A 27389-nucleotide genomic window follows, 5' to 3' on the forward strand; every position below is an offset into this window, starting at 1 on the left:
TCCACACAAGTGTGCTGGGTATTATCTTGGCAATACCTTTCTGTTCGGGTGCTCTCTGTCTAAGCTGACACGGTCCTACTCCGAGGTCATGTGAAACCGAGGTCTCCGGGCCAAACCTCTGCCAGTCTCGAGTTCCAGGCAAGTGATCCCGAGTCCCTGGGAAGCTTCCGGGTGCAAGTCTCATTCAGAGGGAACTTGGGTAACACATCGGTGTCAGGCTTGTTTGCAGTTTTAAAAAGACAACAGGGGTTTATCTTTCTTAGGTTTTACTTTATTTTGTGTGTGTGTGGTGGCATGTATGTATGTATGTATGTATACCACATGTGTGCCTGGTACCTGAGGAAGCCAGAAGAGGGAGTCGGATCTCTTGGAACTGGAGTTACAGGCAGTTTTGAGCCACCATGTTGCTGCTGGGAACTGAACCCAGGTCCTCTGCTAGTGCTCTTAAGTACCAAGCCATCTGTCCAGCCCCCAAGATTTCTTTTAACCCAGAAAGGTGATTTATTGAAAGTTAACCTCCTGTTAATGACACCTTTTAGTATAAGGCCCATGTTTTATACGTTACACTTGAGGAAACTGGATCAGGGCGTTACACCCTCTAACAGTCCACTGCGGCAGGCAGATGCAGGAATAGGTGAGTTCATGATGAGTCAGCTTCCGCTTGACTGCAGACTTCAGGACTTGTCAGAGGTCAACACGGAGTCAAACGCTGTGGACAAGACCTTGCAGATGGCTTGAGCTTGCTCCTGCAGTATATGAAGAGATACAACGTTGTGGGAAGGGAAATGTGACCAGTGCACATTGTGCAGAATTCTCAAGGAACTAGTGAAAAGAACATAAGGTGCAAATGGAAGTCATGTCTCTCCAGAAACCACCTGACTACCTCACATTGCTTCCCCAAACCTCCCCATCAGCACCTGCCCAGCTAATAGGCGCACCTGACACGGGCAGACAGTAATGGCTGGTGCAGAGTAGGCCCCGAGACTAAGATGGCACCTCAGGAGTAGGAGAGCTTTGACCCAGCCCAAGTCAGTGTTGCCCAACAAGCACTTCCCAGCCCTGTCTGAGTAGCTGCTGACCCAGGGTTCATTCATTCCGAGGAGGCGGATTTCTGAGTTCAAGGCCAGCCTGGTCTACAGAGTGAGTTCCAGGACAACCAAGGCTAAAACAGAGACACTGTCTCAAAAATCAACAACAGCAGGTGTGGAAGATCATAGATCACCATTTCATCTATTGAACAGCAAGATATCTCACCAGGCTGTTACACTGGTAAACCCAGAGGCTGTACTCTTCATTGCTTGCATCTGTGGTCTTGAGTGCCAGCAAGCTCTTCCCAGCTCCCAGGCCATCATCATAACACACCATCCGGATGATTAAATACAGGGCATGCCTATGCAGAACACCCTGCGGGAATCACAAAGACCTTCAGAAACCTGTGACATGGCTGCCAGTGTTTCTCAGTTCTCAGCAAACACATTTCCCCCACACAGAATGCATTAGGAGGCTTGAAAAGGCAGGGCCACAGATCTGGGGGAAAGGACTGCACCGTTTCTCAGTCCAAGGGACACTGGTATGTCTAGTTATGGGGTGACCTGCTTTCAGGATCACATTTTTTTTAACCCAGAGAAATAGGAACAAGGTAATCTAAACTGTTGTCATTGCTGCCTGGCCTCCATGCCAACGAACAGCTACTTTCAAAGGACATGAGGTCCCTTGATGAAACACATGGGACCCAGAGGTATGTGGGAAATAGAAAAGAAGCCCATGTTCACCCTCAGGAATGAGCAGACCCTAACCCCAGCAAGCAGGCAACCACCCAGGACACAGGAGTCCAAGTGCGCCCTTGAAGGCTCCTGAGCTCAGAGAAAGAACGTACAGAGTGCTGCACCTACATGCTGATCTGTGGTGGAGACTTTTATGCCGTACTTGGAAACACCGAGAATGAACTCTTCTTCCAGGGGAACAAAAGGCAACTTTCCATCTTGCTTTAAAATGAAAATAAACCATGCCACACACATTAAAACCACGATCATCTTCAGTTCGCTTAGTTGCATTTGGTGTCTGGTTATCACAGCCTCAGACCCTTTAGAATCCAGTCTACACAAAAATTTCCCCCCAAATTCAGATCCATCCATTCTGTGTGCTGTTCTGTCCTTGGTAGTGTAAACCCTAATGGCAAATGGAGATCCTAGCCACGGGTGACATTAAGATGTTCACGTTATTAAGCCAGGCGTGTTGGTACAAATTTTTAGTCCCAGCACTTGGGAGACAGAGGCAGGCAGATCTCTGAGTTCAAGGACAGCCTGATCTACACAATGAGTTCTAGGATAGCCAGGGCAGTCTGAAAGGAAAATGAAATTTACACTGTTTAGATTTAAATATCCTCAAAGTGTATCTTCATGTCAGGACAAGGAATGACCAGGAAGCTAGATAGCAGAGACATCTCCAAGTCCTTTTCTGTATTAACGCTAAGATAACACCTTGCTAGCGACAGCTCCCAGGGCTCAGGATGACAAACTTGATGAGTTAACGCCACTCACAAAACTGTCAATCAGTGGTTTGAGCTGTTAACAGTGAGTGATAACCTGATCATACCCAACCCCCAGCAGATCAGGTGGTTCCATCTACCTAAGAATGCTGCCTAATTTGTCTTTTCAAGAAAGAGATAGCTGGCCGGGTGGCAGTAGCACACACCTTTAATCCCAGCACTTGGGAGACAGAGGCAGGCAGATATCTATGAGTTGGAGGCCAGCCTGGCCACAGATTGAGTTCCAGGACTGCCAAGGCTATACACAGAAACCGTCTTGACACAGACATACACACTAAAAAAAAAAGGAAAGCTATAACTGACAGATAGGAGGTCTGCTGTACTGTAAATGTTTCTGTGGAATGATGAATTATAGTAAGTGAGCCATGTCCAGACACCTCAGTTCTTGGCTTTCCCAGTGTTAAGAGCAATACCCTGCCAATCAAAATGATGCTACTGTCAATGATGGTACTTTACCAAACAAACGCTTTGTGGTGGATGAAAAACTTAGCCATCCTTACAGAATGAAGAGGATGCTAATAGAGCTTTGAGCATCTTTCTACACAACGCTTAGAATATTTGTCCCTTCTGCTTTGTTTGAATGACCATATTTCAAGCTAAATGCAAGGATAACTAACAGGCTCTGCCAAAGATTCTGCTCAACTGCAAATTAGATTCACTAAGCCATAAAGATCTGCGTCCTATCTAATACTCCTACTCTCTACGATTTAAGAGACGGCAGGGTCTCTGATGTGTTGGCAGTTCTGCGCTCTTGTGATGTAGACCCTGGTGGCCTTGAACTCAGAGATCTGCCTGTCTCTACCTCCTGACATGTAAAGGTAAATGTATACATCTTATAATTTTATTTTATAAACTGTATGGCAATATCTTAATTTTCCTAAAGATACATGTGTGTTTATTTTTAAGAAGGGGGGTTTTGCATGTATGTATGTGTACCGTGAGCATACAGTGCCTGAGGAGGCCAGAAGAGAGGGCTGGTCCTCTGCGGCTGCAGTTACGAACAGTTGTGAGCTGTCATCTGGGTCCTGGGAACAGAAGCTGGGTCCTCTGTAGGCTCAACCATCACACTGCCTTTCTAGCCCTACCGGGATGATCTTTTTATTTTCCTGACCTGAGTATATTTTCAAAGACCCTCTCACCTTAGTTTTTGTTGGAAATAGAGTATGAAGAAGGAGATACACCGGCAATGGTGGTTCCCACCTTCAATCCCAACACTTAGAGGCAGAGGCAGATGAATCTCTTGAGTTCAAGGACAGCCAGGGCTACACAGAGAATCCCTATGTAGAAAAAGCTAGCAAGAGATATTTTTTTGTTCACATCATGAGTTTTTAAATCAGTGAAACCAGTTTGGTGAAGTAAGGCTTTGACAGATTGTTTTAGAGAAAAATCTAGAGTCTAAGCGGTCAGTGCAGTCAGTTCTTCAGTCAACCAAGGATACTAGTCGGCCCCAGAGTGAAAGGTTCTGCCTGAGAAAAACAGTCTCTTCCTATGAGGCTCTCTCTCCAGGACACCTTGCACTGTCTACGACTCAAAGCTGTCTCAGGATGAGATCCAGCTTCAGCCAGAGATGGGGAGCACACTGCAGCGAACCCAGAGAAGCACTGTCCTTCAAGGCCCTACACTTAGCACCATCACAGGTGTTTCTGCTGGGATTGGGTTTTCTGTCACTCACCTGGGCGACGTCTATATAATTTATCAGGTCTAGTGGTCCTTCGAGGCTCTTCCCCTCAGACACATCCAGTTTCTCGATGGCACCAACGTACTTTATTCGAAACTCAGCACATGTGTCCAAATTGCTGTTGCTTTGTCCTAACATTATAATAGTGAAAAGTGATGCCTTGTTGCAGGATCTCTGATCACATTGTGAACCCCGAGATTGTGTTATTTACTGGCAAAACCTGTTTCTAGTTGTGGTGTGGCTCAGCCTTAGGACACACCTTTAATCTAAGAGCTTTCTGCTTGAATATTGTAAACAGAATTAAATAATCAACCATGGATCAAGAGTGGGAGCAAGCAACCAATTGACAGGAAGTTAATATAAAAACTATAGAGAGTAAGAGGGAATCAGGATAGACGCACACAAAGAAGGGAGGGACACTGAGTTTGAAGGAGGCTTGTTTGAGACAGTGTGGGAGAGGGGGATTCCCTCTGGGCTGTTGGCTGAGGAGGAAGGTCAGCTGATGCTCTCTTCCTCTCTGAGCTAGCAGGCTCTCACCCCAGCATCTGGCTCCCGAGTCTCTATTGGTAAAATCAGATGATTGGGATTTTGTTAAAAACAACAATGCCTACTTCACAGCACATTCTCATATGTCCGCATATGGTTGTATGTGTGTGTGTGTGTGTGTGTGTGTATAAACATACACATGTATATGTAAAATAAGACTATCATTAGAATATAATCCTAATCATAATGTTAGTTTTTGTTTTAAAGATTTATTTTTAACTTATGTGTGCAGGTGTTGACCTATATTTATATAAACGCATCATGTGCATTCAATGCCTGAAAAGGTTGATGGGTCCCCTGGGACAGTTGTACGCTGCCATGTGGTAGCTGGGAACCCAGCCAGGACCCTCTGCAAGAGCAGCCAGTGCTCTTAACCTCCTCAATCCCTCTTTCATTTTTGAGACAAAGTTTCACTATGTTTACCTGTCTTGGCCTCCCAGCGTGCTGCTGTTAAAGGCACACTCTACCACAGCAGCTTTTTATTTTTCACTGGGTTTTGAGGCAGGGTCTTGCCATGTAGCTCTGCCTAGCCTGGAACTTGCTATGCAGACCAAGCTGGCCTCAAACTCATAAAGAACCACTGCGTCTAAGTGCTGGGGTTTTAAAGGCAGGCACTATCATGCCTGGCCCCACACCCAGCTTTTTAGTTACAAGTTTCTAAATGCAAGAATTTTTTTTTGATGTAATAAAGAGGAACTTAAGTTTTTATTAAGGTTTTTCTTCAGTGACTGCTGACACCAAATGTATAAAAGCCTTAATAACGGGCAAAGGAATACTGAGGACCTTCATTTCAAAATAAGAAAAATTATAAAAACCAACTAGATAATGAATGGTGCTGTTATAATACATAGCTACCATTTTACTTCATTTCCTGACTCAGGACATCTGTTCAATCATTCAGTCAGAAATGACAATCTCTTTTTAATTTATATGGAATAATGTGAGAGATAGGATGTCCCTGAACAGATGGCAACAAAATCTAGCCAGTATAGAAACTCCCACAAACCACTTGTGACAACTGCCATGCTAAGGAAATATAGTGCAATTATGTTTATGCTGTGTGTATAACATTTTAACATATGGAGCTAAAGATCGAATTTTATGTGACAATATTATTTTAGGTAACATAAAAATGAATGCAGTGTATTTCATTTACTAGCTATGGAGCTAAATTGTGGAGCTCAGTTAGGAGTCTCCTAGTTCCTAAGGAGCCACTAATTTGAGGTGCCTGTATAACTAACTGCACAGGTCTGGGACACGCCCTCATTTTCTGGGTATCCACTGGTCATCTCAACTAAGGTATCTGGAGACAGCCCTCGAGGTTAATGGTTCTTAAACCCTTCACCACAACACATATCTCCTGTTCCATAAATTTGGCTACCCTACCTATTAAATAGCTGCTTTGAAACTGCTAAGTCATTGCCATGGGGTGTTTTCAGATGCTTGCTCTCAGATCCACTGAGAACACTTTGCCTAGATGCCTTTGGCAAGCTCCTAGCACACAGCGCCTTCATCCATCTTGCTAAATTATGGTCCAAGTCTGAACTTCCCAAAAGTGGCAGAGGAGAGGGAGAAAAACCAGAACAGGAGACCCCGACACCACACAAAACCACGAGAGTAAACCCAAGACCAGTCACCAAGTCGCCCGGCCCCTCCTCGTACCTGAGCTTTTGGTGGAGTCAGTATCGAGGCTGGCGACAGTGCTGGATCTTGAAAGACCTCCCAGGCTGGAGTCCACAGACTGAGAAGAAACACAGTAAGGCATATGTCTTCTCTGATGCAAGTTACTTATTAAGCTGAGCTGACCCTATCGGGTCAATTATTCAAGCAGACTGACTGTGGCTGAAGACATTTCCCACAGTGAGTGTCAAGAGTCACGTGACAGCTCTTGCACCTACACACCAGGCACATGTGCTGTCAGCATCTTCAGCCTGAGGCTAAGCCACGAGCTCCCTCCCTCACTCTGCCTTACGCTTGAAGACTTTGTGAACACCTCCTCTTGCATTCCTATTGTTTCCATGGAAGCCTCAAAGGAACCCTGTGCAGAGAGGCAGCCAGTGAGCAGTGTTTCTGTCTGAGAAGCGAAGAGAGACCAGGTCAAACCCAAGTCTCTCCCTGTTCCTAAGCTGGCCCTCAGCAATGACTTCCTCTAGCTTCTGGCACCCAGCAGGCTCAGGGTTATTAGCAGACAGCATGGCTGTCAATGTGACAGAATAAACAAACTGGTGGCCAAAATTAAGACGTAATTAGTTCTAAGGAATTAAGACGTAATTAGTTCTAAGGAATAGATGTGTCACTCGTTTCTTGGAAATGGCATTCTGTGAAAAGCCTGATTCAGAAGGGTTTCATCAATCCACTGGTGCTGCCAGACAACGCTCAGGAAGTCTGGGAAAGGGAGCTTAAGCATTCTTGCTGTGAAGGAAATACTGTTAGGCACACAACAAACCCTAGACTCTGTGATAGCTCACCCCCACTGCCTGCAGTTTCTGTCATTTAAGAACAATATTCAATGGGCTGGTGATCCAAGTTCAGGTCCCAGCATACACAGCAGCTCAGAACCCACATAACTCCAGCTCCAGGGATCAAGTGCCTTCTTTTGGACTTTTTTGTTTTTCATTTGTTCGTTTTTGAGGCAGGGTTTCTTTGTGTACCCTTGGCTGTTCTGGACTCACTTTGGAGACCAGGCTGGCCTTGAACTCAGAGAGATCCACCGGCCTCTGCTTCCCTGAGTACTAGAATTACAGGCATGTGCCACCATTGCCGAGCTAAATTTTTTTTTTTAAGATTTATTTATTTTATGTATGTAAGTGCTCTATCTGCATATACACCTGCACGCCACAAGAGGGCATCATATCCCAGTAAAGACGGTTGTGAGCCGCCATGTGGTTGTCAGTAATTGAACTCAGGACCTCTAGAAGATTAGACAGTGCTCTTAATCACTGAACCATCTCTCCAGCCTCCTAAATTAATTTTAAAAATTAATTAAATTTAAAAAAAGAGTCAAGCATGGTGACCCACCTGTAATCCCAGCACCTGGGAAGGGAAGAGTCAGGAGATAAAGGTTATACTCTGCTACAGGAGGCCTTGTTGTGAGTTCAAGGCCAACCTAAGCTACCTGAAGCCCTATCTGGAGGAGGAGGAGAAAATGGGATTGTAGATGGGTCTTTAAGATGGTTTCAATGGGTTAAGGGTGCTTGTTGCCCAACTCCTACAACCTGAGTTCAATCCCCGCTATCAACATGGTGGCGCCAACTCCTGCCATCTGTCCTTCCGGCCTCCACAAGCGTGCTTCGGCCCACATGCATCTCAATCCCTCAAGGAAATAAATTTTTTTGAAAAATGTTAAATCAGTATGTTTTAATGAGACCACTCACGGCTTTAGTCTCATCTGGTGTAATGAATTTAAAAATTTCAGAAATTTTCCGAAATAATAAAATCAGAGCAAGCACAGAGTGGCTCTCTAGTACAGAAACAAGTATCCCAGGCGGGCAGAGTGAAGATGGGTTGGCCATGGCCAGTACGCTGCGCAGCGCCAGTTCCGAGCATATCCTCGGTGCTCCGGGCCTCTGCCCACCCTGGCCTCTTACCTTGCTCTTTGTACTGATCTCACTGCTCTGGGAACTGCTGCTGCTGTGTCTCTTCTTGCCCTTGCGAAACATCTTTCACCATAGCTTGATCCACAGAGGAGGCCCTGGTGGAACAAGTGTTGTTTCCAGTAATGTCCAGAAAAGCCACATCAGCAGGGTGGTGGCCACACCTTGAACCCCAGCGCTCGGGAGACAGAAGCAGGTGGATCTCTGTGAGTTTGAGGTCAGCCTCATCTACAGAGTGAGCTCCAGGCTGGCCAGAGCTACACAGACCAGGTCTCAAAAAAAGAGAGAGAAAACCAATAGCAGATCATGTTCTGCACAGCACGAACGGAAACCATCAGCCTTTTCCACATCTGGGGTTCTACTTATTTCCCTTGGACACTTACTAATCTTTTTCATCCTTTTCTTCTATTAAATTATAAGATGCTGCTCTGGAAATGTGGCTCCGTGGTTTGGCACTTGCCTAGCTGGGTGTGAGGACCTGGCTTCAGTCCTTATTGTGCCCTTAAAGGTTTTACAGAAGAAGCTGGAGAGAGAGCTCAGCAGTTAAGAGTGCCTGCTGCTCTGTCAGAGGACCTGAGTTCAGTTCCCAGCACCAGCATCAGGGGGCTCCCGACCACTGCAGCTCTAGCGCCAGAGCATCTGATATACCTTTCCAGTCTCTGATGGCACCTGTGTATACCTGCGGCATATACCTGCGGCGTATACACGCAAAGACACACACACACACACATTAAATACATCCATAAAGCTTACAAAAAACCAGGGCAGGAGAGATGGCTCAACGGTTAAGAGCAGTTGCTCTTACAGAGGGCCTGGGTTAGGTTCCCAGCACCCACAGCAGCTTACAACAATCTGTGAACTCATAGGTACCACACACATATGTGGCCCACACACACATATGCAGGCAAAACACTAATACATTAAAAAAAAAAGTCATTCTTAAAAAAAAAAAAATTGGCAAAAAGCGAACTAACAAACCAAGAACCCTGTCTGTAGAAAGCCCTTTTTCTCAAACTTAACACACGCCTCGCCCAGTTCTCAAGGGTTCAGATGCTCTACTTTTCAGCTCATTCACGCTTTGACTAAAATATGCGACACATCATCAACCAAGACTGTGAGACCCAGTTACCGGAGGCGCTTGGTGGGGTGGTGGGGCTAAGAGCTGAAAGCAACCTACACATCCTATATGGAGGGTGTGTAGCAGCATTGACACCCCACCTCCAGCATTTTGACACAGGGTCTTTCTGGCCAGGTTGGCCCTGAACTCAATGTATGACCTAGAATGACCCCAAACTTCTGCACCTCCCACCTCTTCCTCTAGACATGCACCACCACCAGGCCCTCTTCCCCACCCCCTGAGACAGTATCTTGCTATGTAGCCCAGGCTAGGCTTAACCTCATGATCTTCTTGCCTGAGCTTCACAAAGGCTGGGATAACAGGCAAGGACAAAAATAAATAAATAATAAATGATAAAAAATAATAAGAAAAGTGCATTTTCTTTTCATAGAGAAAGGCATTTCAGTAAAAGTCTCATAAAAACACACCGAGAGATCAGCTCCTCTCCTCCCTGCAACAAGAAAAAGCAGGGGCTTAAGGAAGGTGGGATACAGTCTGCGTTCGAAGACAAGGGAGTCTTGACTCAGAATTATGAGTAAACTAATCCTAACATATTTTACCAAAAACTGAACTCTACAGAGCTTACGCCAGAGCCACTTGTATTGTTCTCCAGGGTTTCACACACAGCACTTTGCACGGCAGCTTCCCTTCCCCTGACTTGCCCAGTCCTTTCCCGGCTGAACAGGACCTAGCGGAGGAAGAAAACAAGTTAAATCGGGTAGTGGGTAGAGGGCCAGGAACAAGCCTGGAGCTTCTGATTGTTCTTGTAGAACCCACTCCCAGCCCACCTTCTAAGCCACCCGCCATGGTGGCCTGAGCCTGAGAGTTTAAGTCAGCCTCTCTTGACTCTCCTTCTCGATGCCCACTTTATTTGCAGCAGGAAGAACTGACTTATTCACTTAGTCCAGAACAGGCTGTAAGCACCTGGGCTCTGGAGACCCATGGCACAAGGATAAAGCTGACCCACGGGGTAGGTGTGTGTGTGTGTGCGCGCGCGCGCGTGCTCGTTTTTAATGAGTAGATCAAGAAAAATACAAATATTAGAGAACAATCATTCCCATGAGGAAAACTAAAAGGGAAGGGCAGGAGGAAGTGGAGAGAGTGCCCAAGGCCTAGCAGGCCACAAGAAAGGAAGGGTTTGAATGGAACAGTCTGTAGAGGTGTTTCCAAAGCAGACAAGGGAAATGATCAGATTTCTGCTTTGTATACCCTCACTGGGCACCAGGTATGGAACTAACTGCCTGAGGTGAGAGCAGAGGGAGCAGAAGTCGCTGCAAAGGATAAGTCCACATCAAAAGATGCCCGCAGTGAGGGAGTGACAGCAGGAGAGCCTTATTCCCAGGCCTGTGAAAAACTAGGTTAACCTAGCAGCATAAAGTACCATGTTAGGGGCCTCTGATGGTTAAAATGCTGGTTTATGACACACTTAGGCATGTTATATTTTAGTGCAGACTTCTGGGTATTTACAGAAGATTGGTTCCATAATGATACAAATGCAGCCCATACACTTTGAATCACTTCTAAATTGTTTAGAATCACTAGGCAAGCACTCTCCACTGAGCTGAACCTCAGCCTTGTATCTAATGTAAGTGCTACAAAAATATTTGTTATGATGCATTTATTTAGAAAATAATGATAAAGGGGAAAAGTCCCTTTGTTTGGTACAGTGGAACTTTGGTTTTGTTTTTACAACACAGCTTTGAAAATCTGGGGTTGTTTGAATCTGAGTATGCAGAACCCACTCGATGTAGAGAGATGACTAAATATATAATTGCATATTTATATATTAATATTTAAAGTTACTTAAAAATAAGATCTGCATACCCACAGATCCCTGCATAGCACTAAGGCCTTTGCAACTTTTCAAAACTTGCTTCCCAGCATCAATCCAGGAACTTGAGGGGGAAAAGAACTGGTTAGTCTTTGATAGCTACTGCTATTCTGGATGCATGTACTTAAGCAAATGGTTCTAGCTTCTAAATTATTCATGCATAAAAATGAGCCAGGGGAGGCTGCCTGTCAGCTGACTGTTAGACAGGTTCCTCAAACGCAAAGACTGCCAAAGGCGGATCACAGCACCCTCCCTCCAGATCTGCGCCTCTCTCATCTCTCCTACTCAGGCAATTATGCCATCAATGGTAGAAACCAGAAAGTCATCAACCCCACATTATTCTTCAAGCCCCCACATCCAATTAAGTGCCACGATCCCAGGGTACAAGGCTGTGTGCTCTGCCTCAGCTCTGTAACCAGCCCCACGTTTTTGAGGGGACGAATGGCATTCTTTCCACATGAATGTGATGAATCCTCAATCTATAGGAAATGCCCAAGGACACAGTTTGACACATTTAAAGAATCCACACACCCACTGAAGATACTATGTGGATAAAAGGCCTTTGCCTTAAAAAAAAAAAAAAAAAAGTGTGTGTAGGCATATGATTCCCTCTGGAGCTGGTGTTGAGCCGCTGGATATGTGTGCTTGGACCTGAACTTGGATCCTCAACAAGAGCAGTAGAATGTCTTAAGCACTGAGCCACCTCTCTGGATAAGTGATCATGTCCTAAAGGACTCCTTGTGGCTTTAAGATCTGGCCCCACATTTTAGGGAAAAAAAAAAAAAAAAAGGTAACAATGATTTCTTTCAAACAGAGATCAGAGACCACTATTCAGCCTGCTGGGAAGCTTTCAAATCTCTCCACCAAGATATGCAGGGTTCTCCAGCCACTCTTCTCTCAAGCTTCGCTTCCCACTCAGTTCATCTCTCAGGGACGCAAAGCCGCCTTGGTTCTCTGAGGTTCTAGGCTCCCTGTGTGTTCTTGTGCTATGCTCCAACTTTTCCTCCCACAGAACTCTCACTCTCTCAACTAACTAATCCAAAGCGAGGCTAGAGTTGTCATCAGTGGATAGACAAGACAGTGGAGGAGGGCATGCTACAGAGTTCTGAGAATTACCTTGGGAGGTGATATCCAAAACACAACTAGTACTGAACACCCAACATCGCCAAATGAAGCACCAGGAGCTCCAGAAACCGCTAGCCTTTACTCCCGCCCATCTGGAGCAGCTGGTCCCCCGGGTCGTCTGAGCCTCCCCAGCAGTGGGAACGCCCAGCTGCGTTCACAGGCGGCAGCCAAGCCAGAGATTCAGTAAGTTGCCCTCCATCACAAAGTTAACTTGGGGGCCCAGACAAGAACAGGCTTCACCTCTTGGCACACATGCCTCGCACAAGTGAGGATCTAGACAGCCAACCCCAACCCCAGTGTCGCGGGGCAGCAGCAATCGGAGGGAGGCCTCAGGGCCCTTGCTGAGCCTGGACCTCGGGGAGGCAGGCGGTAGACCTGTCACGGGAACGCGGGTCCCTCCCAGACCGGGCACCGAGGCTCCTCTTCCTCTCCCCGGTTTACACTCGGGACGTGGGGGAATGGGGGAAAGGCGGGCTCCGGGGAACCCTTCCACGCACCCGCGCCGCTGGGTTCGGCTGGGGCGAGGTCCGGTTCTCACCTCGCCTCCTCGGCTCGTCCCCAGGCCGTCCGCGCCTCGAGGGGTGCAGATTGGTTCAGCAGCGTCGGCCGGGCGGCTACTCCAGTTCGTAATCCAGCGCCAGCTTTGCCAGGTCTCCTGCACTGGTCCGCTAAGCCACGCCCCAGATGTGCGCAGGCGCAGTCCTTAGGCCGCGCCTCCAGTTCCTTAACGGCGTCGCGGGGAGCCTAAGGAACCTGGTCCTCCGACCGGAAGTTGAAGGGAGGAGTCGAGCGCCGAAAGTACTAGGGTGCCGGAAGTTGTGTGTTGGTTGGTGGTCGGGGGTTTTTTCTTTAGTTTGCTGTGCCTGTGCTTTCAATTTAGAGACTGCGGCGACGGATTCGTGGTCCACGCTGCTCCTGAGACTGCCAGGATGTCTGCGATTCCTGCAGAGGAGAGCGACCAGCTGCTGATCCGACCCCTGTAAGGGACGAGCTAGTGAGGGAGCGTGGCCCCCGGGTGTGTGAGAGCCAGGAGGGGTCGCCGCGGAGGCGGCTGCGGGTCCAGCCTCCCAGGCTCAAAGGGTTTGGAGAATGTTGATCTAGGGACCAGCTAGGTTGAATGTCATTCTACTTTTCCTTCAGTCTCCGGGGAGGTTATGTCGGAGTTGGAAAAAAAAAAAAATCCAGGCCATTGGACGTTTTTATCAAGAAAGGGCTGCCAATTAGCTCAAGTCTGGATTCCTGACATCAGGGCACGCCTTGAGGGAACCGACAGGTAGAGGAGGACAGTGCAAGGAAGAAGTGCATCTGACTCATTATTTCCAGGCCCCCACACGTGCTCAGATGGGCGGAGAAATTAAAGATGGGGTATGAATGCGTACCTTCAGAGCTGAGACCTTAGCAGAAAATGGGAGGAAATTGGAGAGGAGAGAGTACAGGTTCTACGGAGGGAAATTCAGCGCTGTATTACCATAAAAGACTGGTTTTGGTGGAAATGGCTTTCAGCGTTCTGGAATGTTTTATAGGAATTGCCTCACATGAAAAGGTGCAGAATGTATTGATAGAGATGAGTGATTTGATTCTACAAACGATTGCTGCTCGGTATGAGAAAACTAGCTGGCACCACCTGAATATGTACATTTCAAAAGATGGAAACCAGCTCCATTACCCATTCGTAAAGTAAGATTTACTGAGCACTTAACAGTTAATGTACCCAAGTGTTCCTGTCATCTCCCTACATACACTAAGCAAGTACCAAACAAACAAATCACCAGGCCTGGCTGAGTTCATTGAGCTCACATCTTTGGTGAAATTGTAGAACAAATGGGGAGTACTGTAATGAGTTTGCCTTGGAGGCAGACCTGAAACCCAGGCTTGCTGGCTAATACGGAAGTAGCCTCAATGACCCACTTCCTCGTGTAGAAAATAACAACAAACAAACAAACATTGTGAGGAGTAAAGTTCATGAACATTGCTCAGTAAATGGCAGCCAATGACCATGCTCTGCTCTTTTGACATCTGTGACAACACAGGTAGGCACTGTGCTGTCCCAGGAAAGTTGGAAATGGGACTTTCTAACAGATTGAGGGAAGCATATCTCACACATCCTGGAAATGTGATTGATGTGTGAGCTAAGGCTTAGAGAATTTGTAGAAATTAAAGACAGTGTTGGATCCAAAGTGTTCCAGAGGCACCTGAGAGTGGTTCCAACTATGGCCAGTTTCACTCTGGTTTCAGTTAACAGGTTAGCAGATGGATTGGGGCTGGCTGTCAGGGTCCCCCTTATGAAGGACCTTGAGCATTTGTCACACCAGTCATAGTAAGCCAACAAGGGGCCACACCCCCTTTTAAAAGCACTCAGTGGGCCTTTGCTAGTGACCCGCTGAGCTGTCAAGAAGGGGCAGAGCCAAAACATCACTTTTGGGTGAAGTGGCCATGTGTGTTGTTTGCTGCAGTCAGTGCTATGACAAGAAAAAAGGAAAAAACCACTCCAGTGCGGTAGATGAATAAAAATATGGACGAAGTTAAGAGAATCTGGTGGGATGCCATTGAAATAGTGCAGTTCTGAGTGAAGAGAGCCTGTCGCCAGTAAAGTGAGGGGTGAGGGAGCAGGAAGAAATGGGTTTGAGGACTTCAGAAGTAAATCTAAGGACTTTATAACTGATCAGCTGGTACCTGAAGGGACAGTGGCGGGACACAGGCCGAGAGAACATTTCAGATCCCTTGGTTCTGCATGGGAAGTGCAGCAGAAGAAGAAAATGTGATTTTGTTTTTTGATAGAAGCTGTAAATATGTAACTCAGTATACAGCTTATAAAGCTGTGCGATTCAGTATGTGCTTGTTTGCTTTGGGAGTGAGAGAATTGTCTTGTTTTGCTTTGCTTTGGCATAGGCTCTGGCTATATAGTGCACACTAGCCTGGAATGAAGTCATGACAGTTCTCCTGCCTCAGTCTCCAAAGTGCTAGGATTACAGGAGCGTGCCATCATGGTCAGTTTCAATAGATTTTAGTATATTTGAGGAGTTATATAACCTTTATTGCAACTGTATGCCTAATTCCAGAACCTCGTCATTATCCTTTTTTAAAAAACTCATTAGAAGTCACACTTGTTTCTCTCCACCCTCCGTAGCCCTCTATTTTCCTTCTCTGGATTTGCCTTTTTGAGACATTTCATGTAAATAGAATCATAGGATGAGCCCTTTGTGCTTGGTGTCTCTCATTTAGTATAGCATTTCTAAGGCTTCTGATTTGGGAATTTTTAATTGATTTGGTCAACATTTCAGACCCCGTAGCAGGTCAGCAGTGGACAAGGTAGACATGTCTCTTAATAGAGCGCCCATTTTAAAGTGTGAAATAATCCATAAAAGAACACCTACCTTTGTGTAGCTGTGTTCTGCTGCAGTGATGCGGGATGGCAGATGGAGGCTTGCTGTAAAGGATAAAGTAGTAGGTAGTTGAGAAAGGGTCTGAGAAGGTGTAATCTGAGCTGAGACCCAAATGATCTCAAGGAGCCAGTTGTGTTGGAAGTTGAGAGCTGAACGAGCCAGGCCAGGGTCTTGTGAAAAGTAGCTTGGCATATTAAAATATGAAGTAAATGGCAGATATCCCAGTAAAGAGGCGTAAATGTCAGGTATAAGTATCAGAGTCTAGAATTCAGAACAGTTTGGGCTTCAGGTGAAGACGGAATTCAACAGTGTGTCAGACACATAAGCGTAAAGATCTGTGAAGTTGGGAGGAGGGCCCTGGAGATTCTTCGGGATATTAGCATTTAAAAGGGTAGAGAGAGCCAGGGCAGATGAGTGGGAAAACCTGGGAAAGCTCCCAAGACAGACCGCAGTGTGGAATCAGAAAAGCCAGGAAGCGCTTGAAGAAAACCTTAAAGAAGCAAGGTAGTAGTTGCCAAGGGGACCGGTTGGATTAAGGACCAAATAGATCTGCTTGCAGTTAGCAGCAAGAACAGTCTCAGAAAAGTAGCTGGAAACAGCTAGTGAATGGAGTGGATGGGAGGGGAGGACATTCGGACAAAGAGATCTGTGGGGAAGCTGGTTTTATAATGAAATGGGAATTCATGGAGATAAGGATCAAGGAATTTTAATTGGAGGCAAAAAATAAAAAACAGTCATGAATAAATTTATTCACTTATTATTTGAGACAGAGTCTCACTGTGTAGACCTGGCTGTCGTGAGCTCTATAGGTCAGGCTGGTCCCGGAGCCTTAGAGCTCTGCCCAAATGACAGCTCTATTCTCTGTCTATCTCCCAAGTGCTGGGATTGCAGGAAAACACCATCCCTAGCATTTCTTACTCTCCTAATCCGTGGCTAGCCCAGTGGGCGTGTCTCCATCTCATGCCTGTTTGCTGCTAGACTACAAGGTCTTTGAGGTCTGAGCACTGTGTTGGATACATCCTGTCCTATGCTTAAGGGCACTAAGAGAATTGTGAACTAGATATTTGGGGAAATATATCCACGAAGCTGTTACATTTAGCTTAAGGTGTGCCTGAAGGGGAAGTACTGAACCGTGGTGACCAGGCTGCTTGGTAAGATGATCTCAAGGTGAAAAGATTTAACAGGATGGCTTTATTTGAAATGGCTGTCCTGGAAGTCTTACGAGGCTGCTGGTTTACATCTTAAACATCCCTCAGCTCCCCAGGATTGCTTTCCACCTTTTCCTACGGCGACGCTCATCCTCTGTCTGAATCTGTCTCAGGAATTTTAACGAGTGCTGTCGTCACTTGGGGGCAGTGTAAGTTGTAAAGGAGTTTGAATTGATTATGTTGAATGGTATTGGGGTAGAGTGAGACGGGGTCTTACTGAACACTTGATTTATTTGCTGTAGCCTCTTAGTGCTGGCATCGTAGGTATGTGCCACCAACCCAGCTTTGAGCTGCTTTGATTGCTTTTTAATTGTTTTGTTTCTCTCCTTTGAATGTTTGCAGTGGTGCTGGGCAAGAAGTGGGAAGATCATGTATTATTCTGGAGTTCAAAGGAAGGAAGATCATGGTAACTGTTACTATTGCTGTTATTGCTGATTGGCACTAGAAATTGAACTTTGGGCTTTGTGCATGCCAAGCATGTGTTCTGCCACTGATCCCGCCCCTAGCCTGGGTACTTATTATTTATACAGTCAAGAAAACAGTGTAGCTCTGTCCGGACTGGCGATAGGTCTGTCCTGGTGAGCCAGTTACCCTGTCGGGTTGCCTGAGAGAGGTGTGTACCCGTATGTAGCTAACACTTTGGTAAGAGAAAGACTAACAGAGTCTGCTTAGTAATTAAGCATCAAGTAACTTAAAAAGATAACTTAAGAGTATAGAGCTGCCAGCCAACTCTGCCAGACTGTTGTCTCTTCAGAGTCCTTGTCCATGCCCTTGTCCGGATAACCCGAGGACCCCACCCCTTTAGAAGATTCAAGGAATTAACTGCCCTGAATGTGCGTCAGCGTTGGCCACCCCACAAGTGGCATCAGTCTTGCTAGAGCTCTGTCAGGGCCATCTCCTTGCCTGAGAGGTGGAAGGACCAGGAACACTGGTTCCTAGGGTCCAGTGGAGAAGACGGGCCGCTGGCTCTTGTTCCTTTGGTTCACCTCTTTCTTCCTTCTCTCAGTCTTAAGACAATGGCACGTGTCCACCAGAGTCACCTGTTTAAGCAATTATTTTACGTGTATGGGTATTTGGCCCGTATGGGTGGGTCTGTGCACCATGTTTGTGCCTGGTGTCTGGAAACCAGAGGAAGGCATGGAGACTCCTAGAAATGGAGTTGCAGATGGTTGTGAGCCACCGCGTGGGTACCGGGTGTCTAACCGCAGTCCTCAAGAGTGGCCCGTGCTCTTGACCACTGAGCCGTCTCTCCAGATCCTACCAGAGTGGGTTTGTTTGTTTGTTTGTTTGAGACAGGGTTTCTCTGTATAACCTTGGTTGTCCTGGGCTCTCTTTGTAGATCAGGCTGACCTCAAGCTCACAGAGATCATCTCCTGCCTTTGCCTCCTGAGTACTGGGATTGAAGGCATGAGCCACCATGCTGGGCTTCCCAGAGTCATTCATTTAAGCATTTATTAACTTGGTAATAAAACCCCATAGAATAAATCCCTCGTCCCCAAGCTGTAGGAGTGTGTTAATAGTGTTCTCCCTGGTGGGAGAAGTGCTCAAACCTACAACCATGTAAATGCCTGCCGACTTCTGAGAGCAGAGTGAACCCCAGCAATGGCTTGTACTTTGTACCCTGGACTGCTAAATGTGGGTCCACGGCGGCTGTCCGCTGGGTGAGTTTTGATTAGCTCCGAGGCAGTTTGTGACCTGATTTCTTTGTTTGGGTTTTTCCTCCTTCAGCTGGACTGTGGGATCCACCCTGGCCTGGAAGGAATGGATGCTCTTCCTTACATTGACCTCATTGACCCGGCTGAGATCGACCTTTTGTTAATCAGTCAGTAAGTTTCCCTTTAATAACAGCACCACTGTTCAATCTGTTGGTGTGAGGGTCAATCTTCCCAAGTTTTAGTGTGCGTTTTTGGTTTTGTTTCCATTTGCTTAGAGTGTGTGTGTGTGCGTGTGTGTGTGTGTGTGTGTGTGTGTCTGTCTGCCTGTCTGTGTGTCCCTGTCTGTTTATCCAGGTATAGGTCTGAGCATGCACAGCCACAGTGGCTATGGGAATCAGAGGACAGCTTGTGGAAGTGCTTCTGTCCTCCCACTGCGTGGTTGCGCTTGGGCGGCCAGGCTTGCTGGCAAGTACCTTTCTCCTCTGAACCATCGTGTTGGTCAGATTTTGTTTTTTGGGTTTTTTTGTTTTGTTTTTGTTTTTAATAAACTGGGAATAGTGTTTCACATCTTTTGTCCCAGCACTGGGAGGCAGAGACAGGCAGATCTCTGAGTTTAAGGACAGTCTGGTCTACAGTGTGAGTCAGCCAGAACTACATAGTGAGACTGTCTCAAAAATAAAATAAAATAAAAATTAAAAAAAATTGTTATGAAATGACACACACCTGCTTAGGGTGGTCCATCCTTTTTTCTTTTTCTTTCTACATTTATTTATTTATTTATGCATTTTATATATATGGGCATTTTGTCTGCATGTACTTCTGCACACCAGAAGATGGCATCAGGTAGTTGTGAGCTGCCTATGGGTCCTGGGAATTAAACTCAGGACCTTTGGAAGAGCGGTGCATACTCAGCCGCTGAGGAAATTTTCAAGTCTAAACCAGCGCTGCTTCCTCATCAGGCTAGAGAAGCTAGGAAGCACCTGTGTGTCATCAGCGAGAGGGCAGAGCTTGTGTCTGCCATGAGTTCTCATTGGGAAACCAAGGAGGCTCTCTTGGGAGCTCCTTGGCCTTGCTTTCTTGTCACTTTCCTCAGTAAGAACATCACTTAAAGAGGGTGTGGTGGTACACACCTGTAGTCCAACACTCAGGCTGGCTGACGATGGAGGGAGGCCGAGGCTAGTGCAGGTGACTCTGTCTTGAAAACCTTTGTTTAAAGAAGTCAGATGGCGCACGCCTTTAGTCCCAGCACTTGGGAGGCAGAGACAGGATCTCTGTGAGTTCAAGGCCAGTCTGATTTACAGAGTGAGTTCAAGGACAACCAGGGCTACACAGAGAAATCTGTCTCAAAAAAAAAAACAAAACAAAAAGATAGTGACAAGCTTCAATTTTATTTCCCTAAATTTTTATAATTCTGGCTGTCAAGTGTAGATCAGGTTTACATTTTACATTCTACCTTTTCTAATTAGTCAGTGATAGAGGGGGAAGGGTGTGGAGAAGCCCAGAGGGTGAGGTACTAGTTGCCAGCCTGACATGACTTTGATCTCTAGACCAAAGGAGAGGACTGTCATGTCCCCCCTTGGCTTTCTAAGTGTCCCTGTGTACTTAGCACATTCTTGTTCCGTGAGCAGGAATTCGACGCAGTGTGCTGGCCTCCAGGTTCTCAGCACTGATGGCCCTGTTTCTTTGTCAGTTTTCATTTGGATCACTGTGGAGCTCTGCCCTGGTTCCTCCAGAAGACAAGTTTCAAAGGACGGACGTTTATGACTCATGCCACGAAAGCTATTTATAGATGGCTCCTCTCAGACTATGTCAAAGTCAGGTAAGTCACCTCATGGGGTGCTGTAGGCTCCACCATACTTGCAGTTCAAGATGCAGACTGTTACATTTCAGAAGGATGCGTGATCCCGCTCCAGAATACGCCTTGTGCAGCAGCGCCATCCAACTTTAGTCTATATATGGTTTACGTCCTTTCAAACATAGAACTAAATCGAGAACTCAAAAGGTCTGATAGAAACACTCTGTAGGGGCTGGAGAGATGGCTCAGTGGTTAAGACGACTGGCTGCTCTTCCGAAGGTCCCGAGTTCAATTCCCAGCACCCACATGGTGGCTCACAACCATCTATAATGAGATCTGGTGCCCTCTTCTGGCATGCAGGCACACACGCAAGCACAACACTGTATACTTAATAAATAAATCTAAAAGTAAAAAAAAAAAAAACAAAGAAATACTCTGTAAGTAGCACTTGGGCATTCTGTTAGTTGAAGACTGAAGACTGACTGCATTAAGCAGTGATGCATAGTGGACTCTTTGTTTGGACAAGCTGAACAGAGAATGTTGACGTAAGCGAGGCTGTTCTCTAGGGAAGTTGGCACCAGTTGTAAGAAACATCCACTTCTCTACTATCAAGGGTACAACATGTTAGTGACACCTACAGTGTGAGCTGTTGGCCTTTGGAAGATGACTCGGGGGGGTCTTGAGTGGTGTTTGTTATTCATATATAAATACAAGGGAATGGAAAGATGCACAGTACTGATGCTGTTAGCAAGTACTGCAGGCCGCAGCGTTTAGACCTTCTAACCCTCCTGATGCCACCTACGCTGTGAATCCCAATTACAGACAGTGCCAGTGAGGCACTTAAAGGTTACTTGCCTAGTGCAGTTTCAGTGAGGGACAGCTAACCTGTGAACTCATCTAGTGTGGCTACGCAGTCTGTCTGAAGTTCATTTATGTAATTTACAGGAGGTAGAGTATACTTAACTTTGAGAGAAGTCGTTTTCCAGGGCCAGTGTTTGTGTGTGTGAATATTATTCTCTCAGGAGTATCAAGAGATGAAGAAGTTGAGAAATACCATACTAAAAAGTGATCTGTGGCCGGGCAGTAGTGGCTCATGCCTTTAATCCCAGCACTCGGGAGGCAGAGGCAGGTGGATCTCTGACTTTGAAGCTAGTCTGGGTCTACAGAATGAGTTCCAGGCCAGCCAGAACCACACAGAAACCCTGTTTCAACCCCACCCCACCCCCTCCCCCCAAAAGTGATTTATGTAGCTGGGCCTCAGAACACAAACCCATGATAACAGCTCAGGCTGGTACAGGAAGATTGCAAGTTCGGGGTGAACCTGAGCAAATTATTGAGATCCTATCTCCACAAAACAACAACAAAGAAAGAGTAAAGGGTCAGGAAGGCAGCTCTGTGTTCCAGCACCTGCCTGGCATCCATGCCTCTAATGCCAGTCTTTCCTGCTTCCGGTAAACATGCAGAGTACTTTGTCTTAGTGTACTGACGTTTACTTCCGGTCAGGAGTGCTCAGTCACACAGAGTTCAGCTGTGTAGCTGTGCACACCTTTGCAGTGTGGTCATAGAAGATATCTGAGATTCTGGGGCTTGTTGTTACTGTTCTGTTTATATGGGGGCTGAACCTGGAGCCTTGTGCATTCTGGCAGATGCTCTGCTCCTGAGCTACAGCCCCATCCCTGTGTACTGTGCCGTTAAGAAATACTTTATTCATACGTCACCTACAATTTCAGCAACATATCGGCAGATGATATGCTGTACACCGAGACAGACCTGGAGGAAAGCATGGACAAGATCGAAACCATCAACTTCCACGAAGTTAAGGAAGTTGCAGGGATCAAGTTCTGGTGTTACCATGCGGGCCACGTCCTGGGAGCAGCCATGTTCATGATAGAGATTGCTGGTGTGAAGGTACGCTCTAGCTTGGGCCCCTTCTCCCCAAGAGGAGTCAGTATAGCGCCTCATGCTCCCGAGAGGTCTGGAAACTTTCCTAAGCTCTGCAGAGTTTGAGAACACTGACCAGGTAAAGCTGAGTCACCGCTGATCCTTTGAGGATGTTCCTTCACATCTTAACAGCCAGTTCCCCAGCGCAGCAGAGGCATAGTCCCGCTTCGGTGTCTGTCGGAAAACCATCTGCCCCTGCTTCTGTTGAATAGCAACACGTGGCGGGTGTAAAGGTGCTCCCTGAACGAGCCTGAGGACCCGAGCTCGGTTCCTAGAACCCACCATAGAAGGAGACAGCCAAAAGTGCCCTCTGCCCTCCTGATACAGGCAGTGGCGTGCACCCACCTACCCACCAGCACACTCAGTAAATATAAAGTGGGTTAACTAAATTAGAACATAGGCTGCTGCTGTCCCTCATTTGGAAGGACTCAAATAAGCACCTGAGCAGGTGGCCTGTAAAAGTGTCAGTCAGCACAGAATTCTGCAGCCGTGTTGAGGAAAGGGGGGTGGGAATGTCAGTGAAATTGGGAAAACCTGAGAGTGGACTGAGGAACCTACATCTCTTTATTAGTGTGCATGTGATTGCACGTGTGCATGCATGCCACAGGGTGAGTGTGTGTGGGTGTGTCTAGGTAGTAAGAGGACAACTTGAAGGAGGTGATTTCTTCAACCATGAGTCAACCTGGGATTGACTCAAGGCATTAGGTTTGGCAGCAGGTGCCTTTACTGGCTGAGTCTTCTTGCTGGCCCTGGGTTCCTAGACTTCAGAGCAGCTGTCTACACTCCGGCTGCACACCAGAATCAACTAGCCAACTTTCTAAAAACGCCCACTGGATGCTACCTAGAGAGGGCCATGGCTTCTCTTTAAGTTTTGAGTGATTCTGCTTCAGAAACTGGACCAGGGTTTTAGTGAAGCACGTTAGCTGCTCATCTATTTGAAATGTCTGCACACCTAGTTGCTCATTATCACGCTTCTCCCTGGCACCAAAAATAAGCAGGAAATAGCAGAATGCAAATCTGAATTCTCATTTGGAATCTGGCCCTTCTAGAACTGATGTATAGATTATCTTTAAGGGATCGTTATGGAATATATTTTTCTGGAAAGTTGGATTGAGTAGTTGAGACACCGGGTGGCTTTAGTGGCCTTAGTTACACATTTAGAATTAGATGCAGGCATTGCGTCTGAAATCCCTTCGGTGTAGGTGTGAGCTTTCTTCTTTAAATTCAGTTTCACTGTTAGACTTGAGGAATCTTGATTTTCTAGTTTTATGTTTTTTCGCAGCTTTTGTATACAGGTGATTTCTCCAGACAAGAAGACAGACACCTAATGGCCGCTGAAATTCCTAATATTAAGCCAGACATCCTTATCATTGTAAGTATTAAAGGCCTGGGTTACTCTCAGTGTAATGTAAACCTGAAGTGTTTCTACTGGAAGAATAAAATCACGGTATCAAGTTCCTGTTGTCCCTGATAGAAGTTTATGATTTTCTTCATATAAGCATTTTCTTGGCTCTTTTTATCCTTTGCTGTAGGTGCGTTAATGCTAGTTTAGTTTTAGGGACATGGTCTCTCTACAGCATGAGGAGACAGGGCGTGCCTCCCTGTCACCTTCAAAGCTTTCTCTAGGTGAGTTTGTTAGAACTATTGAAACGATTTTAGAGGTGGTCCCACCGCCTCTGGCATGCTGATCGCTTTCGGCCTTTCCCACAGAATACTTGCCACATTAGTTTAGAGGGCTCAGGAAAATAAAAGAGTGAGCTGTCTTCAGGAGCATTTCTGTGTCAGGAAATGGTCATCTTCTGGGCCTGTCCTACACACAAGAACATCAAGTACCTTTGGTCCCTGCGGCTATGGCTTGCACACATACTTGCAAGCGTGAGGAGCTCCTGCCTGTTGCTGTCCCTCCACAGCATGCAGAGTGGATTCCATGTGGCATGGCTGTGCGTTCACAGGCACCAGCCTTAAACTGAAGAAGATGTTTTCCACTTTGGAGACATAGCTCCTTTCATGGGGCTGGTGCTGCAGAGCAGGGTCTCCCAGGCTTATGACTCATCTGGTGCTCTATCAAGTGGGCTGGAGCCTTGGAGTCTGCATTTCTGAAGATCAGAGAGTGCAGCAGCTCACTCATAGGCTCCAAGGGAGGCTCTTGAATACAAGCCTGAGAAACATTACCTACAAAGCTTTGACTTCTGCAGAGTAGCAGGAAAAAAGATGTAGCAGCTACCCTGAAGGAAGAAGGACCATTTAGACTATTCCCTGACTCCATTCCTGACTCCATTTCTGTAACAGTCTTTGTAAGAGTTGAATGTTATTTACTCGGTGTTTCTTCAAGCTACTTCTGTAACACCGTGTGTTCAGGTGAGTGCTGAGGTGCTCTTCTTAATGCTAAAGCTCTGAATTCTGTGCGGTGCTTGGTCTTGGTCTCACACGTCTGACTTGTTGTTTAGGAATCTACATATGGGACCCATATCCATGAAAAACGTGAAGAGCGAGAAGCAAGGTTCTGTAACACTGTACACGACATTGTCAACAGAGGAGGCAGAGGGCTCATCCCCGTCTTTGCTCTTGGAAGAGCTCAGGAGCTGCTCCTGATTCTAGGTACCTGGATGACTGCTGAAGTCCACTTTCTCTTACAGCCTTGGATATGGCAGTTTGTCTTTTGTCTAAAAATGCGACTTGGGGACTGAGGGTGTAGCTCAGTGCCAAAGTGCCTGCCAAGATTGCACAAGACCCCAGGTTCAGTCACCAGTGCTACAGGGACCATCATGGTGACCTGGTGATATGAGAGCCAGGGAAAGACAGCACCTAACATCCATTTCTGCTAGAACCAAGCTGGCCTGCCCTTCTGGTCCCCATCAGTGTCAAGCCTTCCAACATAAGTGCCTTCAGACTAGCTGTGACAATTCTAGGACATGAAGAGAGATAGGTAGAGGCCTGTGTCTTCTTAAGTCCTTTATTGTTGTTAAATGAGGGGTGTTTTTTGTTTGTTTCTTTGTTTCTTTGTTTGTTTTAGAAAAGGTCTATGTGTAGCTCAAGTTAGCCAAGAATTTCCAAGTGCTAGGATCCCAGGCCTGAACTTTCATTATTGTAGTATTTTTAGGAAATATCATGTCAGTGAGTATAAGAAGTCAAATTAGAGGACAGAGGGCAGATTTCTCATAGAATATTACGTATGCAAAAAAAAAAAAAAAAAAAAGAGAGAGGACTCAAAAACTACATGTTCCACAGTTTTGTTTAGGTAAAAATATAAATACGAATAATAGGAAGACGAGTGGTGGTTGTTTCTGCTTCTCCGTTTTCCAAGGGTGTCAGTCATATGCATAACTTTGAACTGCGAGGGGTGTGCATTTGTGCTCACTGATCCCTCTGAACTCAACTGTGATGATTCTGGGAGGGAAGCAGTCTGTAGACAGTCAAGGCCTGTGTTCACAGTGTGTGTGGAGACCTAGAGGTGACCCTCCTGCATGCTCAGTGCTGCTGTCTCTGACATTGGGACGGACAGTGTTACTCTGAATGGAAAACAGGCAAGGGAAGACGGGCTAACGCACCTCAGGGCCACAGCCAGTCCTTCCTGGAGACCACGCTTGTTTAGTTCACCTTCTGAACCTGATGGCGAGTCAGGCTGGTCTATCAAAATCTAGAGTGGAAAGCTGTCGGAACCAGCAAGGAGCAGGGGAGCAAAGGTGGTACTGTGCAGTCACAAATGAAAACATTTGTCATCCATGCAGACCTGATTGCAGTTGAGTGATGGATGGCATCTCAGTGTGCCATCCACAGTAGCTCGTGTGTGCACTAATTCCTAAACCCTTTTCATACCACAGACATTTCCTGGGTGCAGTGGGCAACTGAATGGCAGCATGTTTATAAAATGCTGGGATTTAATGAGTTTTTCCCTGAAAACAGGCTTCAGGTGAACATTTTGTCTGCTACTTTCATTAATAATAAATACTTCGTGTAAAAGATTTTTGGGAATTCAGTTATGTAGAGGAACTTTTATTCTCCTGCTTCAGTTGTTGTCTTAGAGCTTACTGCCTCCTTCTGTTAACCGAGGCGTAGTCCTGAAAACTCTAGCCTCTGTACAATCTATTCTAAGCCTACAATGTTTTTAGCCTCTGAGAATGCTTAATAAGCTTACCCTTACTTGTTCTCTTCCGGCTCTGGGTTGGCTGGTTCAACTCAGCTCCCCTGGCTCAGACTTCCTCTCCCAGTTAACTTATACAATCTGGCTTTTCTCTCTGCCCCTGAGTTGCTCTGCTTGACCTCAAACTAACTCTAGCAATCTTCTAATCTTCTGGCTCCTTCTCATTCTCTGACTTGTTCTGTCTTCACCTGTGTCTCTCTACCGTGTTCTCTCTGTAACCTGTCTCTCACTGTCTTGGTAAAACTTCCTCCTCACTTTCTACATTGGTCCTGAAGAAGCTTCCCTTTCTTCTCTCTTCGTGTTCAATTGGCCATGTCCTATCAAATCTTTCTCTCAGTCATCTCTGTTTCTGCCACTCAATTAGACATCCCTTTCAAACAGGGATGCTTCTACAAACAAACTTCACCTTCATTGTTTAGGATTAAAGGCATGCACCACCCACGTGGATCTAAGCTTTTCTTTACCTGAATCTTGCTCTAAACCAGGCTGGCCTTGAACTCAGATCTGCCTGCCTCTGTCTTCTGGATTAAAGGTGTGTTAGTATCCCAGCTAGATCACACAGACCTAGAAGGTCTTTAGATGTGATCTCTGGCCAGAACAGCCCTGTCTGTATTAACATTCCTCTGTACAAATATATAATAATATGGCTTACTAAGCAGTTGTGTGAAATAATAAATATATTAATAATACTTGCATTAAAAACCTGTACAGGCAGTCAGGAGGCAGAGGCAGGCAGATCTGTGGTCTACCTAGTAAGTTCCAGGACAGCCAGAGCTACACAGAGAAACTCTTATCTTGAAAAACCAAAAAGCAGGGCTGGAGTGACGG

General features: G+C 46.3%; 2 protein-coding genes and 1 non-coding gene across 7 annotated transcripts in view; 2 read left to right on the plus strand and 1 right to left on the minus strand.

The window, feature by feature from the left end:
- Nucleotides 1-249: 249 nt before the first annotated feature.
- Itgb1bp1 (integrin subunit beta 1 binding protein 1) lies at nt 250-13111 on the minus strand. 4 transcript variants are annotated; one of them, XM_021661469.2, is made up of 8 exons: nt 12936-13066; nt 10069-10170; nt 8360-8463; nt 6435-6513; nt 4221-4357; nt 1893-1985; nt 1255-1404; nt 250-746 (listed from the first exon to the last, which is right to left on the minus strand). In XM_021661469.2, exons 3-8 carry the CDS (start codon nt 8429-8431, stop codon nt 675-677), a joined length of 603 nt encoding a protein of 200 aa, XP_021517144.1. In that variant the 5' UTR covers nt 8432-8463; nt 10069-10170; nt 12936-13066; the 3' UTR covers nt 250-674. The 4 variants fall into 4 exon arrangements, with proteins under 4 accessions (XP_021517144.1, XP_060222206.1, XP_060222210.1 ...); XM_060366223.1 differs by lacking the exon at nt 12936-13066 and adding an exon at nt 12430-12454; XM_060366227.1 differs by lacking the exon at nt 10069-10170 and having other exon boundaries at nt 12977-13111.
- Nucleotides 13112-13191: 80 nt separating this feature from the next.
- Nucleotides 13192-27389, plus strand: part of Cpsf3 (cleavage and polyadenylation specific factor 3) — a 29591-nt gene continuing 15393 nt past the window's right edge. The window contains exons 1-7 of one of the 2 annotated variants that reach the window (XM_060366218.1): nt 13192-13417; nt 17372-17435; nt 18758-18855; nt 20375-20503; nt 22210-22387; nt 23703-23792; nt 24868-25018. In XM_060366218.1, coding sequence (XP_060222201.1) covers nt 13368-13417; nt 17372-17435; nt 18758-18855; nt 20375-20503; nt 22210-22387; nt 23703-23792; nt 24868-25018 — 760 coding nt within the window. In that variant the 5' untranslated portion in view covers nt 13192-13367. The remainder of the gene's footprint in view (nt 13418-17371; nt 17436-18757; nt 18856-20374; nt 20504-22209; nt 22388-23702; nt 23793-24867; nt 25019-27389) is intronic. The other variant, XM_021661480.2, reaches the window with a different exon arrangement.
- Nucleotides 14778-14908, plus strand: LOC132651499 (small nucleolar RNA SNORA21). The gene has a single exon (XR_009589135.1). It is a non-coding gene; the product is annotated as a small nucleolar RNA SNORA21 (small nucleolar RNA).

This window comes from Meriones unguiculatus, chromosome 1 (genome assembly GCF_030254825.1).
Source record: "Meriones unguiculatus strain TT.TT164.6M chromosome 1, Bangor_MerUng_6.1, whole genome shotgun sequence".
Lineage (NCBI taxonomy): Eukaryota > Metazoa > Chordata > Mammalia > Rodentia > Muridae > Meriones > Meriones unguiculatus.

Excerpts from the sequence above, each read along its gene's own strand:
- Itgb1bp1 (XM_060366227.1), bottom strand. The coding sequence starts at position 8,431 with ATGTTTCGCAAGGGCAAGAAGAGACACAGCAGCAGCAGTTCCCAGAGC. Across the intron at positions 4,358-6,434 it reads TGACTCCACCAAAAGCTCAG|GACAAAGCAACAGCAATTTG; the intron begins GTACGAGGAGGG and ends TTATAATGTTAG. Across the intron at positions 1,405-1,892 it reads TCTCCACCACAGATCAGCAT|GGTGTTCTGCATAGGCATGC; the intron begins GTAGGTGCAGCA and ends TGATTCCCGCAG.